The sequence below is a fragment of the Daphnia pulex genome, chromosome 9 (genome assembly GCF_021134715.1).
Source record: "Daphnia pulex isolate KAP4 chromosome 9, ASM2113471v1".
Classification (NCBI taxonomy): domain Eukaryota; kingdom Metazoa; phylum Arthropoda; class Branchiopoda; order Diplostraca; family Daphniidae; genus Daphnia; species Daphnia pulex.
In genome coordinates this window covers 9,479,571-9,493,463 of record NC_060025.1, presented here as the reverse complement: position 1 = coordinate 9,493,463, position 13,893 = coordinate 9,479,571, and the positions used below count along the sequence as shown (strand labels likewise).

Here is a 13,893-nt window from a genome sequence, read left to right as displayed (position 1 = left end):
TCACCAGAATTTACCATTGACATCAAGTGCGAAACTTCAAGGGGATGTAGCTCAGATGGTAGAGCGCTCGCTTAGCATGCGAGAAGTACGGGGATCGATACCCTGCATCTCCACAGCTATTTTAAGATGTTTTTTGCTAGATTATGGTAAATCAAGATACATTTATATTTTGGCGGTTAAATGTAAGATATTACGAGTTATTATTTTAGTATTTATTTTTTTCAATTTATAATTGCGTGTTTATAGTTTTCTTAAATATTTCCCGGGGGCTTTGATCAGTGAATAGCTTGATTTTTAAAAAAATCATGCTATATATGCCTTTTTAATTAGCAGAGGTTATAAATTTATTTTTTGTGATTTGTTGTTTTTAAATTTTTATCAGGTTTCGTGTTTCGTCTTTTTTATGTCCCTAATTTAAACGGCAACGCTCTTGGTTCAAAAAGTGGCAGCATTGCACGGCATCCGGGCATCGTCCATGAGGCCATGCATGCTGCAACAGCATGTTTGTCATGTGTTTGTTGTTAGCTGTTTCTACTTTTGTTTAGGAAGCAGCTCAGCCGAGGGATAGGTAGAGTTTTATTTTTCATTGGTAAATTTGTGTAAATCTGTAAGTGGTGTTTCTTGTCCCATTGCTACTTAGAGTTTCAGTGATGTGAAGAGTGTGGAGTGAATAACGCACCTGCCACGTGTATGTACACATGATAAAGGTAACATCAATGTCACCTATCTCCAAGCTACTGCAATACTTCATGACACTTTCTTTAGCATTAGGAAATTTATTTCAACCTGAGGAGTAATGCTGATATTGGTTGCTGTGAATTCCATTTTTATGGTTTTTCATCAAGAACATTTCAGTGTGCTTCTTAGAAAAGGTGAAGATCGATATCCTTTACTATTTTTATATTTTCATTAATGTAATACATGGTTTTTTTTACAGAGCACGCAAGATCTTTGAGCTTGTTCTGGCCAATGGAACCTGGGGCTCGAAAGTGGAAGTTGGAGGGGGTTGATTTAAATTCTTCGAGTAAGACTCAACAATCATGTTTTTGTTTAAGCTTCCCTATAATTCCCAAGTTGTTTTTGCAGCACTACTTTTTACGTTCCTTGAGATCGCGAGTCGGCCGCCAGTGTCGATCTACAACGCAGTTTCTTCATGGAATAGTGTGCATGGGCTTGGCACGGAGATCCTTTGGCCTACCGCTGGCCTTTGTTGATGACAGAAGTGACTTGCACCAAGCATCCTTTCCCTATCTTCGCGACTTCTAGCTTCACTGCTTCTTATGCTGCTACTCAACTTGTTTCTTCACTGACGAGTTACTTGATCACTTCATGGTCACTTCCGTCCACTATGAGTCTATGACACACCTGTAGACCTGTAGTCACTCACCACCAGGTACCCGACAATTGACTTATTTTCGTAGATTAAGAACTGTGCACTCTCACCTGTCTACTAATATTATACTTTCTTCCGATTTCTGATTTCAATCTGTCTGAGTAATAAGTCCTAAATCGGGCCCTTCTCGACTCTCGAGTCGCAAATTGATGAAGTTACTTAAAGCGAGGTTTCTTTTTTCTAGCGTTAGATGGCTTTGTCATAGCCTTTGATCTCTGTGGTTTGTTTTTCATTGCTAGATGGCAGCATTTAGTATTGGTTTTCTTTTTCGCTAGATGGCGTGGAAGGGAGGGGGATTTCCCCTATTCAATGAAGTTGGCAAAACCGTGCCACATTAATGCCCAGAAATCCTTCAGGAAAATTTTTTATCCATCGCCGGATTACATTTTAGCTATAGCGTCATTTTTCTGGTTCATTTTAAACATTCTGTTCAAACTTTTCCGTTTTTTAACCGTCGAAGTAGGCCCTCCCTGTCAATCTAGAGCGAGATTGCACGATAATCCATAAAATTCCTTTTTGTCCCATTCACAAATATCGATCGAGTTTACCTCACTGTCCGAAGTGCAAAGCATAATACGCGCAACTCATTCCATCGATAACTTGCTGGTTACCGATTTCCTAAACTGCTCTAACCAATACCCTATTGAATGCCATGTCCAGAATTAACCAAAAATTCAATGTATGCGATAAACGAGTAGAAATGTAAATATTTGGCTGCCGGTTGAGACAGGACGACCCCTAAAAGGGAATTAATGCCTTGAAATTTAGTTTATTTCTGACTGATGAGAACTTGTTTCGATTGGAGTCGGCATCGACCGGTTATGCGGAGGAAACTTGGCAACTGGCCAATGATGAAAAACTAGAATTCGGATGAGATGGTCGTTTTCGCTTTTTTTCTCTACCGAAATTCAATATCAACAACTGGCTGGAGGTAAAGAATTCGATTTCGTGGTAAGATGGAAAAAATCCAGCCACACGCGCCAGACAACACGAACGAAATGACACGGCCATCAGCACCTCGCTGAGTTGTGTGCCCATTTTTCCCATCTCGCCATGACCGTCATGACGGGCTGGAAATTTAAATCCCCCAACATCTATCGTAGGGACCAAGGTTAAATGTTTCGCAACTTGATCAATTAATAACTAGAAAATTCAATTATTTCATATGTTAACGTGCTGTCCAGTCATGTGAGACAGCCCTGAGAAAACCCAAAATAAAAAACAGACTACAGAGTAAAAGATCATAAAATCATGGCATTCGAAAATTATAGAGCAGCGAGTCAACCAACGATTACAAAGAAACGGCCATGTGAAAATGGAGATAAGGAAACTAGAGCAAACTGATAATAGCTATTTCTTTTTTTCTGGAAAAATTGGCCAGAAAACTTTCGATTGTTTCGTCGTTTTCTTTGGCAGAGACTCTACAGCTGTGCTTGCATGTTCTTAATGAGCGGTAAAAAGGAGCCCACCTGCAGAAATTCCATTCAGGTAAAGCGCTGAGCTGCTATGGGAAAGCGCGGAGAGCTGCAGCTGGAACAATCTGGTTACGAAATTGGCTATTTTCCCCAGGTGCCTGACTGTTTCTAAACTAATAACACAGAAAAAGAAAAAAAAGAGAAATGAGTGGTCGCGCTAGTGAGTATAGCATCAGGCGCACAATGACGTCATTCCGGCACGCTAAAAAAGCCAAAATATGATTCAACTGCGCACCTCGAAAGCTCGTCAGCAAATAGTCAAACATTGAGCTGAAGAAAAATTTGGCTGTTGAAACTTTCGCCAGACCGCATATTCTCGAAAGATCACATGTGCCGGAATGAAGAAATGATGTTATACGCCTAGTCACGATGATGCACGTCGAGTGTCAGGTTTTTTTAAATATTCAAATGTGTCGAGTTGCTGGGGTTTCCCCCCACCCAGGATTATCCATCTGGCGAGTGTGTGATACATCCGTGACCATTTCATGAATAAGAAAAAAAAAATGGTTGCACGTTTTTAGATTTGCGCATAAATTGGTTAGTGGGGAAAAACCAGGAGCCAATGTGGGTCTGTTTTTATTTTCTGATTTGGCTTTTGGCGGTTGTTGTTGTTGAGAGATACGAACGAGGGTCACGGTTACTATGTAACACGGGGCTATTATTATTTTCCACTACAAGTCTATAACATGTTGGTGAAATTCCCCTTTTCCCTTCTGCCCGGGATGGAATACTTCTAACACAAAAATAACAATTGGTTGTTTTCTGGTTTTGCGCCTTTGGGCTGATTCGACTGCCCAACACTTGAACAAATCATAAACAGGCCAAACATGTTGTGGATTCAGGCTGAATATATATCCAAGAAGAGTCTAATCACGCACGAATGCTTTTTATATATGAAAATAAGAAACAACACGCCCGCCAGCATCGCGCAGCCCTCCGCGAATATTTATTATTTTCTTGTAATATTTTTTGGCGTTATATATTGTCCATTGCGGAAGTCCATCATGTGAGCGTCAATCGTTCTTATACACTCGTCCTTTTTTTATTATTGGGTTGTTTCTTATTTTTTGTCGTGCAAGGTCGACGTGTATAGTGCCAGGGTAATTCGCGCGCGCCATTCGAAATGCCATCGACGGAGGAAACTAAAGAAGTTGGGCTCTGGTGAAGAAAAGAAAAGAAGAGAAGAAAAAAGTTGTTGGTTGTCATTGTGTGTGCGTGATGACGCCAGATCGACGTCAAGGACTGCATGGTGGATTGTAAAAGATTTATTACGAGAGCAGCAACTTTGACAATAGAAAAAGGGAATTTATTATGCGCGTCTCTTTTTTTATTTTGTTGGGGATATAATAAATTGCTGCCTCTTTTGCTTTTTCTTTAAGTGACGTTCTGGCTAACCCCAAGATTCTCATCATCTTTTTCTTTTCTTTTTTTCTTTTTCAGCTGTTTTGTCATCAGTTATCATTTGGACCATCTCATCTCTACTCCATTGCAGCCACACACACAAGAGTCATCACTTTTCTCATCTTGCGGAAGTCCGGAATCAGCTACTACTACTACTACTACACCAGGGTGTGACATCAAGTACTCTCTATACTCTTTGATCCCGTCCAAATTATCATAAGACCCACCAACGACATTCCCGCAGTAGAGCGGAGGATGTCGAGTGTCTGAGAGACCACAGCATGCCATCATCATCTACTCGTCCGTCTTGTCTAATGTTGAGATGTTGGCCAAGGATCAATAGTCGAGCGACTATTGATTACGGCCGGAATCTCTCTGGCCCCCCCATCAGCAGCATTAGGATCTGGCGATAACAGTTGGAAAAAGAAGGTCGAGTTAATCTAACGAAGCTAACTTATAGTACCATCAACAAGATCAATCGATTTGTCAAGCCGAGACTAAAACAACAGACCACCAAGGCCACCGGGCAGTAGTATCGAGTTACAACAAAAACCCTTTTTGTTCGGCCTATTATTCTCTCAGGACTTTGAACGGATTCCGACAATTGACGTGACCCATCACCCAAATAATCAATCCACTGGCACAACAGAATAAGTCGCTGAGATGACGTCATCAGACGAGGAATATCCAACCCGGATTTGTCCTAGAATAATGTCTAACCATAACCTTGGCCCTCTTACCCCTAGCCCTACTTTTTTTCCCATTTTTTCCAACCAGGATCTCCCAAAATACCCAAAAACCTAAAAGCTCGCCCCTTTCTCTTTATACAAATGTGTTTTACCTGCCAAAAAAAAATATGAGTCGACCTTACACCTTAATGAGGGGTGGAAAGGTAAAAAAGAGATGGATCGACCTCCTCCTCCACATACTGTAGTAATAATCCAAGGTCGGTACGAAAAATTGTGCAAAGTCACGGGGAAAGGTAGAAAAACAACTTGGTACAGCACTGGGTGAGAGAAAGTATTTTTAAAAAGATATATAATCCGAGAGATGATGCCATATAATGAATTACGCCCCTAGGAGAGACAGATAGAGAGAACCGACCGGTTTGCTATTTGAAAAAACTGGGATAATAATAAAAAACTTGCTCCTGATTAGCATCGTCATGCGACGGGCAAAGTTGAACGGGTACACGTCGAGTTCACTTTTTTGTTGTTTCTTATCTTATCTGGAGGTGTTGTTGATGGAATCGAAAGTGGTTGGGTCGGAAGATGCAGGCGGATGCGATGATGGCCAAGTCTGTGGAATGTTGTACACTCTCTCTCTCTCTGTGTGTAGTATGGATCACATCAGATGTGTGTCTAATAATCTTATGCGCTGCTGTTGTAGTTGTTTGTAGCTTTTCTCTTTCGTTTGGCGATCACGCAGCCGTTGGCCATCACATCCAAAACCTTAGAGTCTACCGACACAACTTTCTCTTAGTCGACCGTTTCGTTTTTTGGCCGTTTCGTTTTGGGTTGTGTGGCGTCTCTGTCCTCATATTCAAATCGACTCGCATTCCCCCCCACGAAAAAAATCAAAGTTTGGCCATCGAAAAAAGAGAGAATGTTGTTGAAATCAGAAAGAAAAAAAAGGTGTAAGCGAAAATGTTCATTCATTCATTCTGAATCTGGCCCTTTCACCTGCTGGCCGCCGCCGCCATCATCCATTTCCCAATCTTCTTCTTTTCTTTTCTCATCCGCATATTGAACTGATCATTACCGACGACGTAGATCTCAGTTGGCTAACGTCATGTGCCTTCTCTAAATGCAAAACGAAATTTTCTTTCTCCTATCGACTCGGATATTTTTTGAATCCGCCGCTTTTTTCTTTCCCCATTTGCACGCAGACTTAAAAAACGGGATGCAACACACACAAAAGAGAGCAAGGGGATGAATCGGATCGATATGGTGGAGGGAGAGACGTGCCGGAGAGATTCAGCTGGCCGTCACTCTTCTTCTGGGACGAGCCAAAAGAGAAAATAGAAAAGAAACACAAAAATCAAATAATCAAAAGGGCGCCATTTCTTCTTCTTCTTTTGGGCCTCTTTTTTGATCACTTGCTCAACTGTGAGTCACACAGGATTATATGGGCGCATCCGTGCCAATAAGAATTCCATTCAATCTCTGATCCATCCATCCAGTTCGTCCGTCATCCCAATCAAAAGGCGAGAGACGAAAACGGGACCAGGCAATAAGAAATGTACGGGATTCATTCATCTCCTATTTCATCTCCTATTTCTGAATGGATCCAATCGCCCACATCCCCCATAGAATCGGCACCTTGATTACTGCTGCCCCCGCAATATCCATCGCAACGGTCAGGAACTGACGTGCCTAACCATTTTCATTTTTCTATTTTCAGGTCTAATAATAATTCTAAATGGATGAATCAAAAGAAGAAGAAGAAAATAGGAGAAAAGACGGACCGAAAGTTTGCCGGTGGCTGTGTGCTGTGCCAGGTTAACGGCCAAGTTGCCGTCAGGAGCCGAGCGGTGCGCGGGCGCAGTCCAGAAGGGGGGGAGAGGAGGAGGACGGGCGACTGGGCGTGACTAGAATGGCGAGAGAAAGGGCCAAGATGGCCTGATGAATGTGAGTAGATGGGAGAGAAAACCCGACAAAGAAAAATATATATACGCCCGGCCAAAATGGAGAATAAGGAGGAGAAGGAAGTCTGAACGCGAACGCAGATCGGCCAGTCACACGTCGAGAGACAGGGGACCGAGAGAGACGGGAGGCGGAAGACAGTGGCCACAGCTGCAAAAGAGAAGAAGAAGAAAAACGAACGCCGGGGCCAGCTATTCAGCACAGAAGAATTCTTCATTGATCCCGCGACCGTTGCCGTCCCCACGCGGCCACAACCGCTCACTTAAACTCTCCCGACAACAGCCGACAACACCCCCGAACACAAAAATATAAAAGTTGATTTTCAGTGTTCATTCGGTCTACATCACCTTTGCCAGACAACACCTCCCCGCATTGCACATTTATTGCACAATCAAGTAAGTTTCAACATTTCAATTTTTAATGATTCTTGGAAAAATTATAAAATGTGGTGGAAAGATTAGACACACGCGTCGTGTGCCCATGTGGATTGGATTGCCATTATCTCTTATTACAACACCCAGTGTGCTGTTTTTATAATTCAATTTGATTTGATTGGAAGGGGAGAAGAATGTAGCTGGTATCAAAGGCCGACGAAATCCAGTTTACAAGGGCCTTTCCATTTCGTTTGATCGTCCATTTTCCCTTTCGTCTCTTTTTCTTTCTCTCTCTGGGGAAGGGGGCTGCGGGAGGAAAAATTCACGTTGCAAGGCGTCGTGAGTTTGTTAGAGTAGTAGGAGTAACGGTGCTTTATCGAAATCCCAAAGTCCCCGGGATATATACGCCCGAGTGTGTGTCTTATGAGTGTGTGTACATCGACCTGGCCGCTCCGGCGTGAACAACTTTTTTTTTTTTGGTCGGGGGTTTATCCCGGCCCTTGAGGCATTTTCGCTAATATTTTGTTTCCTTTTTTGAAAATTTCTTTGAAATTTTGTTTATTTTCTTGTACGGGGAAGAAGAAGAAGAAGTCGATGGCCTTTGGCATCTTTGGTGTAGCGGGTGGGCGACGGCTAGCCAAGTGCACACACAACACGCAGACGCGTCGCCCCAGCAGACGCATTCAATCGATTATTTCCAGACGCATCAAACACGCAATTTTTTTAAAGAAGAAGAAGAGCCCAAAAATCATCCAGCGGTTATTTTGTGGTCATTTTTCCAACTTTTTTTCGCTCTAAAAAGAATTAATAACAAGAAAATTCGGTGGCGAAATGTAACGGGAAATGGATTGTCGGGTCGGGACTAACTTGATGGGGAGCGGCTTCGATTCGATTGTCTTTTGTCGTTCGTGCGTCGAGGCTTTTTTTGATCATGCCGCCGGTTAATGGACGACGACGAGAGTCGATGGCGGAAAATATAAAAGGGGTGGGAGACGTCAACAAACGAGTCGACTTGCAGATTGATCGCGACCGACGACGACGATCGGCGTTGCCATGGCAACTATTTCGGGTCGTTCACGCTCGTTTGGTTGGGGGAAGAGTCGGTTATTTTTCTTTCCCGTTTGGTAGACGTAGGGGAGGGCAGTTCCGTCTCGCCTTTTTTCGGTCGACACGATGACGGAACAAATGACAAAAGACACAAAAGCCATACGAGAGAGATAGTCCAAAACATCAGTCGATTGTTTTTTCTCCCATTTGACTTTGTCCATGTCAAGAACAATCAGAAAAATGGATGCAAATGTTGTTGTTGTTGTTGTTGTGTGGTTGCTGTCATGGTGTTTGAACCTCAACTTTTATTTATTTTCTGATCGGCTTTCTCTTCTTCTTCTTTGGCCGTTTTCTCGACGATCACGCCACTTGGTGGTCGACTGCTGGTTGGTTATCCCGCCATCGACCCACTCTGCTGGTCCCTCTCCCTCCCACCCACCTCCTTTTTTCTTATCGTCTGCTAGTGGATGGTGTACCTTTTCTAGATGTGGGGATAACACGAAACCAGGAGTTGCAACTGAAATTTTTCCAACTGTTTTCGCCAACAAGAATTTTTTTTTACTTGTTGGTCAATTTCATGAATGGAAGAGATGGCCAGCAACATCAAACAAGATATAGAAATAGAGAAAAGTTTAGGCTGGCTATATTGCACATGCGCATTCATCCAAAACATTTTACGTTAAATTTTTTGATCCCATGACATTTTAAATTTCGAATCATTTTGACAGATGCGGATTTGAGTCACAATTTTTATATGGATGCGATTTAATTTGTGGTTGATTCGTTAAATTATATTGTTCCTCTTCTGTCTCTGTGTGTATCAACACTGCTGCTGGCCAGGTAGACGCTTCTCTGCCTTCTCATTTTTCTTGGAAGCCTTCAGGGCTGGAAGTGACCTGTATTCTCTTTTTTTCTCTCTCCTTTCGTTTTGGCTTGTGGTATGGAATACCCGAAAGCTCCTCTCTACCTACCTCCTCCTCCTCCTTGTTCACCTGGAGGAGAACCACTTAAGGGCTAGTAGTCGAACCACCTGTGCCGGACGACAGTCAGTTGGAATTCTTCTGCTCTGCCGTTTACACCCCTCGACTATTCTCTCTTTCGTCTTGTTTCTTCCGATTATTTAAACCTCGCCAGTTTTCCTACGAGTGATTTGTGCGTGTCCAGGGTTAAGGGGGGACTCTAGTGAGGGTCTCTGCTTCTTGTCGACGAAAGAGATTTCGATCAAAAGTTTATTTTTAATCAACCTCTCTTTTTCCAATTCTCTTTTGGCTATTTTCAACTTGTCTATTCCCCATTTCCTGGGTTACTACATCTTGTGTGTGCGTGTGTGTGGTTGTCATCGAGTTGGAAAATTAAATCACCAATCGATTGATTGATTGATTATTCAATAACGAATAATTCAATTGGACATGTCTGCCGGTAGTAACGCGACAGAGGCGATTGGAGCGACGACGGCTTCCGCCGCTTCATCCAGCAGCAACACCATGGACCACCTGATGACGATGCCCAACTATTCGTACATTTTCAAGTTCGAGGACGAATTCGAGCACACGGACGCCAAGATTTGGTTCAACCGCTACTGGACGGGCTGTTTCTATTACGTTGGCATCTACATGCTCGTCATCTTCACTGGACAGCAGCTCATGGCCAATCGGTAAATTGACTATCTCATTTTAATCTATTCATTTATCTATTTATTCGTCTTTTATATTTTAAATAGGCCGCGCTACGAACTGCGAGGGCCACTCATTTGCTGGAACATTTTGCTGGCCACGTTTAGCATCATCGGAGCGTGTCGCACCATCCCCGAATTAGTTTACGTCACCCGCCATTTCGGACTCTACCACTCCATCTGCGTTCCCAGGTGAGAAGTCCCCCCCAAAATTCAAAAAACAACTTTCGTTTTATTTTCTCTCCTGGGCGTCGAATTTCATAACTGCGAAAAATAAAGGGGGGGAGAGCCCATCTTTTTGAATGGCCGGCCTCAAAGTTGATTCCCAGCTCTCTACTCTATACGTTATATTACAAGCTGGGAATAAATGTTGTCTGCAGCCTTCAACGGAAAGAGAAAGTTGATGCCGAGCTTCTTTTGTTTTTCTCTTTCTCTTTTTTTCCTGCCCTTCAGTGCGCCTGCACCGGGAGAGCGAGTACGCGTGTAGCCCTAGAAATGAGACAACAACTTATGGATTTTTCCTCCGGCCCCCATTGATCATTTTTGTTAACCCAGGAGGGGCAGCAGGGCGGGAGGATTTGAACCTGAAATAGAATCGTTCTAGTACTGACGTCACTTGCAACATTGAAAACCATTTTTTCCAAATCTTTCCGCTAATCTCGCCGGATTTCAAACTTGTTTGAATTGACGACCGGTTTCATTTGTCTCCGGGGACTGGTACGGCCAGGATGTTACGTAACACAATTGGCTACTTGTCCAGCTTCGCAGCGCTCATTCCCAGTTGAAAGCCATTGGAATTTATTTAAAAATCAGTCTAGTCTGCGACCTGGACGAGAGATAAACGCCCTCCCGACACACCCCGAAAAAAAGATGACCCTGTCTGCTGCTGCCAGTGCCCGAATAAATACCTGTAGACGAAAGAGAAAGAGAAAAAGAGAAAAGGTATAGGCAGAAGGAAAATCGAATGATGATCGGGATAGACAGAAGGAGAGAGAGAGCGAAAATTGCCCTTGGGATAGTTGAGCGCTAGAAACCTACATTTTATTTTCCCTGCCGCATTGGAGCTACCTCACCATTTTGGTCTTTTTCCACCTGTCCTTCCCTTTTTTTCTTCTTCTTTCGGCTTTCTTGCGGATGTTTTCCAGTGTGTGGAGGGGGGAGGGACTGGAAATGAGGTAGTTCCAGTTCCAAAAATACGACACCTGGGCAGCGCAGCTTTTCTTCTTTCGAGAGAGAGTGTAAGGCACGTGTGTAGTACCGACTACTACACCGGTAATTGAACGGACACGCATAGTTTCCTTATTATTAACTGAATTAATATCCGGTTGATTGAAGCGTCGTATTTAATTCTATTCATTTTATTATTTCATTTGTGTGACAGTTACATCGAAGATGACAAAGTTTCTGGTTTTTGGGCGACCATGTTTGTGCTGTCAAAAGTGCCCGAGTTGGGCGACACCATGTTTATCGTTTTGCGCAAGCAGCCGCTCATTTTCCTTCACTGGTATCACCACGCCACCGTCTTGGTTTACTGTTGGTAATTTCCCATCTAAAAAGTTTATTTTTATTATCAAAATTAATTCATTTCTTTAAATTAGGTACGCATTCAAAGAGTACACTGCGCCAGCGCGTTGGTTCATCGTGATGAACTTTACCGTTCACGCGTTCATGTACTCGTATTACGCCCTCAAGGCTATGAACTATCGGGTCCCGCGCTTCGTCTCCATGGCCATCACGGTCGCCCAGCTCTCGCAGATGGTGGGCGGATGCGCCGTCAACCTCTGGGCTTACCAAGTGAGTGGCTCGTTTTTCTTTCTTTCTCGATCAAGAGTTTCATTTCAAAAACGACATCTTCTCCTGACACACGCCATTACGACGGCCATTTTCCCGCTAGGTTAAAATGGGCCTCAATTTGGTCCTGTTTGGTCCCGTGTTCCACTTGAGACAAGAAAATGGCGATTCTATACTATTAAAAACGAAGAGTCTTTATGTCTTTTAGCACGTCCCTATATACGTCCTGGCCTACATCCCGACAATATGGCGCCATGTTTGAACGAGTGAAAAGTCGTACAGGAAAGATGAGGCAGCAACAATTGACGTTTATTATTGACATAGGAAACGCCAACGTTTTTTATTTTGGAGAAAACGCACCGACTTTATTTTTAGTGACGTGCAATTATTTTGCAAATGACGGGCGATATAAACAGCGGAAGCGATTGACGGATCACGATGGATTGAAAATTCCCCATTTTTGGGTGTGGAGTGGGAAAGTAGAAAGTTTTGAATCGATTCGACGGAACTTGAAAAGAAAAATGGTCGTCAAGTTCAGATGCGCATTGACTTACACACGGGAGTGTGCCAGCGACCTCGAATAGGATATGGGTTGATGGGGGGAAAACGACTTTGAACTATTGGACTCTCATCGGACGATAATTTTTAGTTATTTATTTTCTTTTAACCAAGTAAAAAGGTCAGCCCGTTAAAGCGATAGACTCATCACGCCATATTAGACATCGCCCTAAATCAAAGTCTATCCGTCGTGACTGGAAATATGAATCTCTAAATGACGACCTTTAAACCAGAATTATTATTCATTTATTTCTCTTTTTATCTCTTTTGCCACAGTTGAAGCAGAACGGCGAGGCGTGCAACGTCAGCGAACACAACATCAAGATGTCGCTGCTCATGTACTTTTCGTACTTTGTCCTTTTCGCCCGCTTCTTCTACAAGGCGTACGTCGACCGACGGGCTCCGCGCAAGGGGCTAGTCGACACCAGGGGGTCGTCGGGGACGGCCAGCATCGATCACAGCAGCAACGGAACGGCCAAGAAAGTCCAGTAGAGTCCAGCCGCCGAGAAAAAACAGAAACGCTTGGCCAGCGACAAAATGGAAAAAATCACTGAGCTTCTTCGGGAAAGAACGGGGGAAAAAAAATGGCGAAAAAAACATTCCTGATTAAAAAATAAAACAATTCCAAAATGAAAAGAAAGAAAAAATGATGATAAAAAAAAAAGAGATTGTAAAGGGGATGCACATGGAGCTGGTCGTCCTTTCAACTCGTGTTGGTTTTATAGTCTTTATCAAAAAAACAAATTAGATTAGCAGATTAATAAGGGGATTTTTTCCAACAGGAGGAAATTGATTGTCTTTTTTTTTCGTGTATCATTTATTATTTACCTTTTATTTTTTTTTCCTTCCCTCTATCATAGGCCTACATATACAAAATGTTGTGGTGCTCTCTTTGCACGCTCTTAATTCTGATGGGCTGATTGCTATGCGATGGAAGCCGACTGTGCATGTTTCTTCCCCCTTTACTTTTGCTTACATCACACAATCCGCCGTTACAATAATTTTTCTTCTCATTTTTCATCTGATTTTCTTACGTTTTGTATAAACATGAATTGATCCAATCACGTGGGTTCAAGTTTAGTTCAAGTGTTGATTTGCGCGGTCGCAAAATAGCTGCAAAGAAATGAGCCAATTGATGTCATTTATCCGCTGTTTTGTTCCAAAGTCTCCCAATAAGTTGATGTTCCCGCTGCTGCTCGTCTTATTTCAATGATTGGCCCCTCCCAATTGTCTGCACTGCGATCCCACATGTCATCAATGGCGGAACGATCATCAGTCGCTGATTTCTGCCGACAACAACAACACAATTATTGAATATCTCTATTCATATTCCCTATTATTCTTATCCCAATTTAATTGTTTCCCATTTATTCTGGCCCGTCTCGTATATGTATATACATGTACGACGGGCAAGAATTGAACTCGGTTTCGCTCAAATGGCTCTAGATCTTATACTCCCGGAACTACCTTTATAATCCTATCACATTTACTGTACACCGCCCGTCTCTCTGATCATTTGCCAATTCCTTTTTTCTTT

At 42.9% G+C, this 13,893-nt stretch overlaps 1 protein-coding gene and 1 long non-coding RNA gene across 3 annotated transcripts; both read left to right on the top strand.

The window, feature by feature from the left end:
- Positions 1-442: 442 nt before the first annotated feature.
- On the top strand, positions 443-6,617 carry LOC124203038. Its single transcript, XR_006878403.1, has 7 exons — positions 443-568; positions 641-707; positions 766-872; positions 938-1,024; positions 1,087-1,393; positions 4,309-6,377; positions 6,452-6,617. It is a non-coding gene; the product is annotated as an uncharacterized LOC124203038 (long non-coding RNA).
- Positions 6,618-6,737: 120 nt separating this feature from the next.
- LOC124203036 (elongation of very long chain fatty acids protein 6-like) lies at positions 6,738-13,625 on the top strand. Of its 2 annotated transcripts, XM_046599613.1 has the most exons (6): positions 6,738-7,309; positions 9,759-9,989; positions 10,056-10,199; positions 11,389-11,544; positions 11,606-11,801; positions 12,633-13,625. In XM_046599613.1, the coding sequence occupies exons 2-6, from the start codon at positions 9,820-9,822 to the stop codon at positions 12,846-12,848; spliced, it is 882 nt and encodes a 293-aa protein (XP_046455569.1). In that variant the 5' UTR covers positions 6,738-7,309; positions 9,759-9,819; the 3' UTR covers positions 12,849-13,625. The 2 variants fall into 2 exon arrangements, with proteins under 2 accessions (XP_046455569.1, XP_046455568.1); XM_046599612.1 differs by having other exon boundaries at positions 6,804-9,989.
- Positions 13,626-13,893: the final 268 nt, after the last annotated feature.

Bases quoted from the DNA above. Each gene is read 5' to 3' on its own strand.
- LOC124203036 (XM_046599612.1), top strand. From the start codon at position 9,745: ATGTCTGCCGGTAGTAACGCGACAGAGGCGATTGGAGCGACGACGGCT. The intron at 10,200-11,388 runs GTGAGAAGTCCC...TTTGTGTGACAG, and splicing joins CACTCCATCTGCGTTCCCAG to TTACATCGAAGATGACAAAG. The intron at 11,545-11,605 runs GTAATTTCCCAT...TCTTTAAATTAG, and splicing joins ACCGTCTTGGTTTACTGTTG to GTACGCATTCAAAGAGTACA.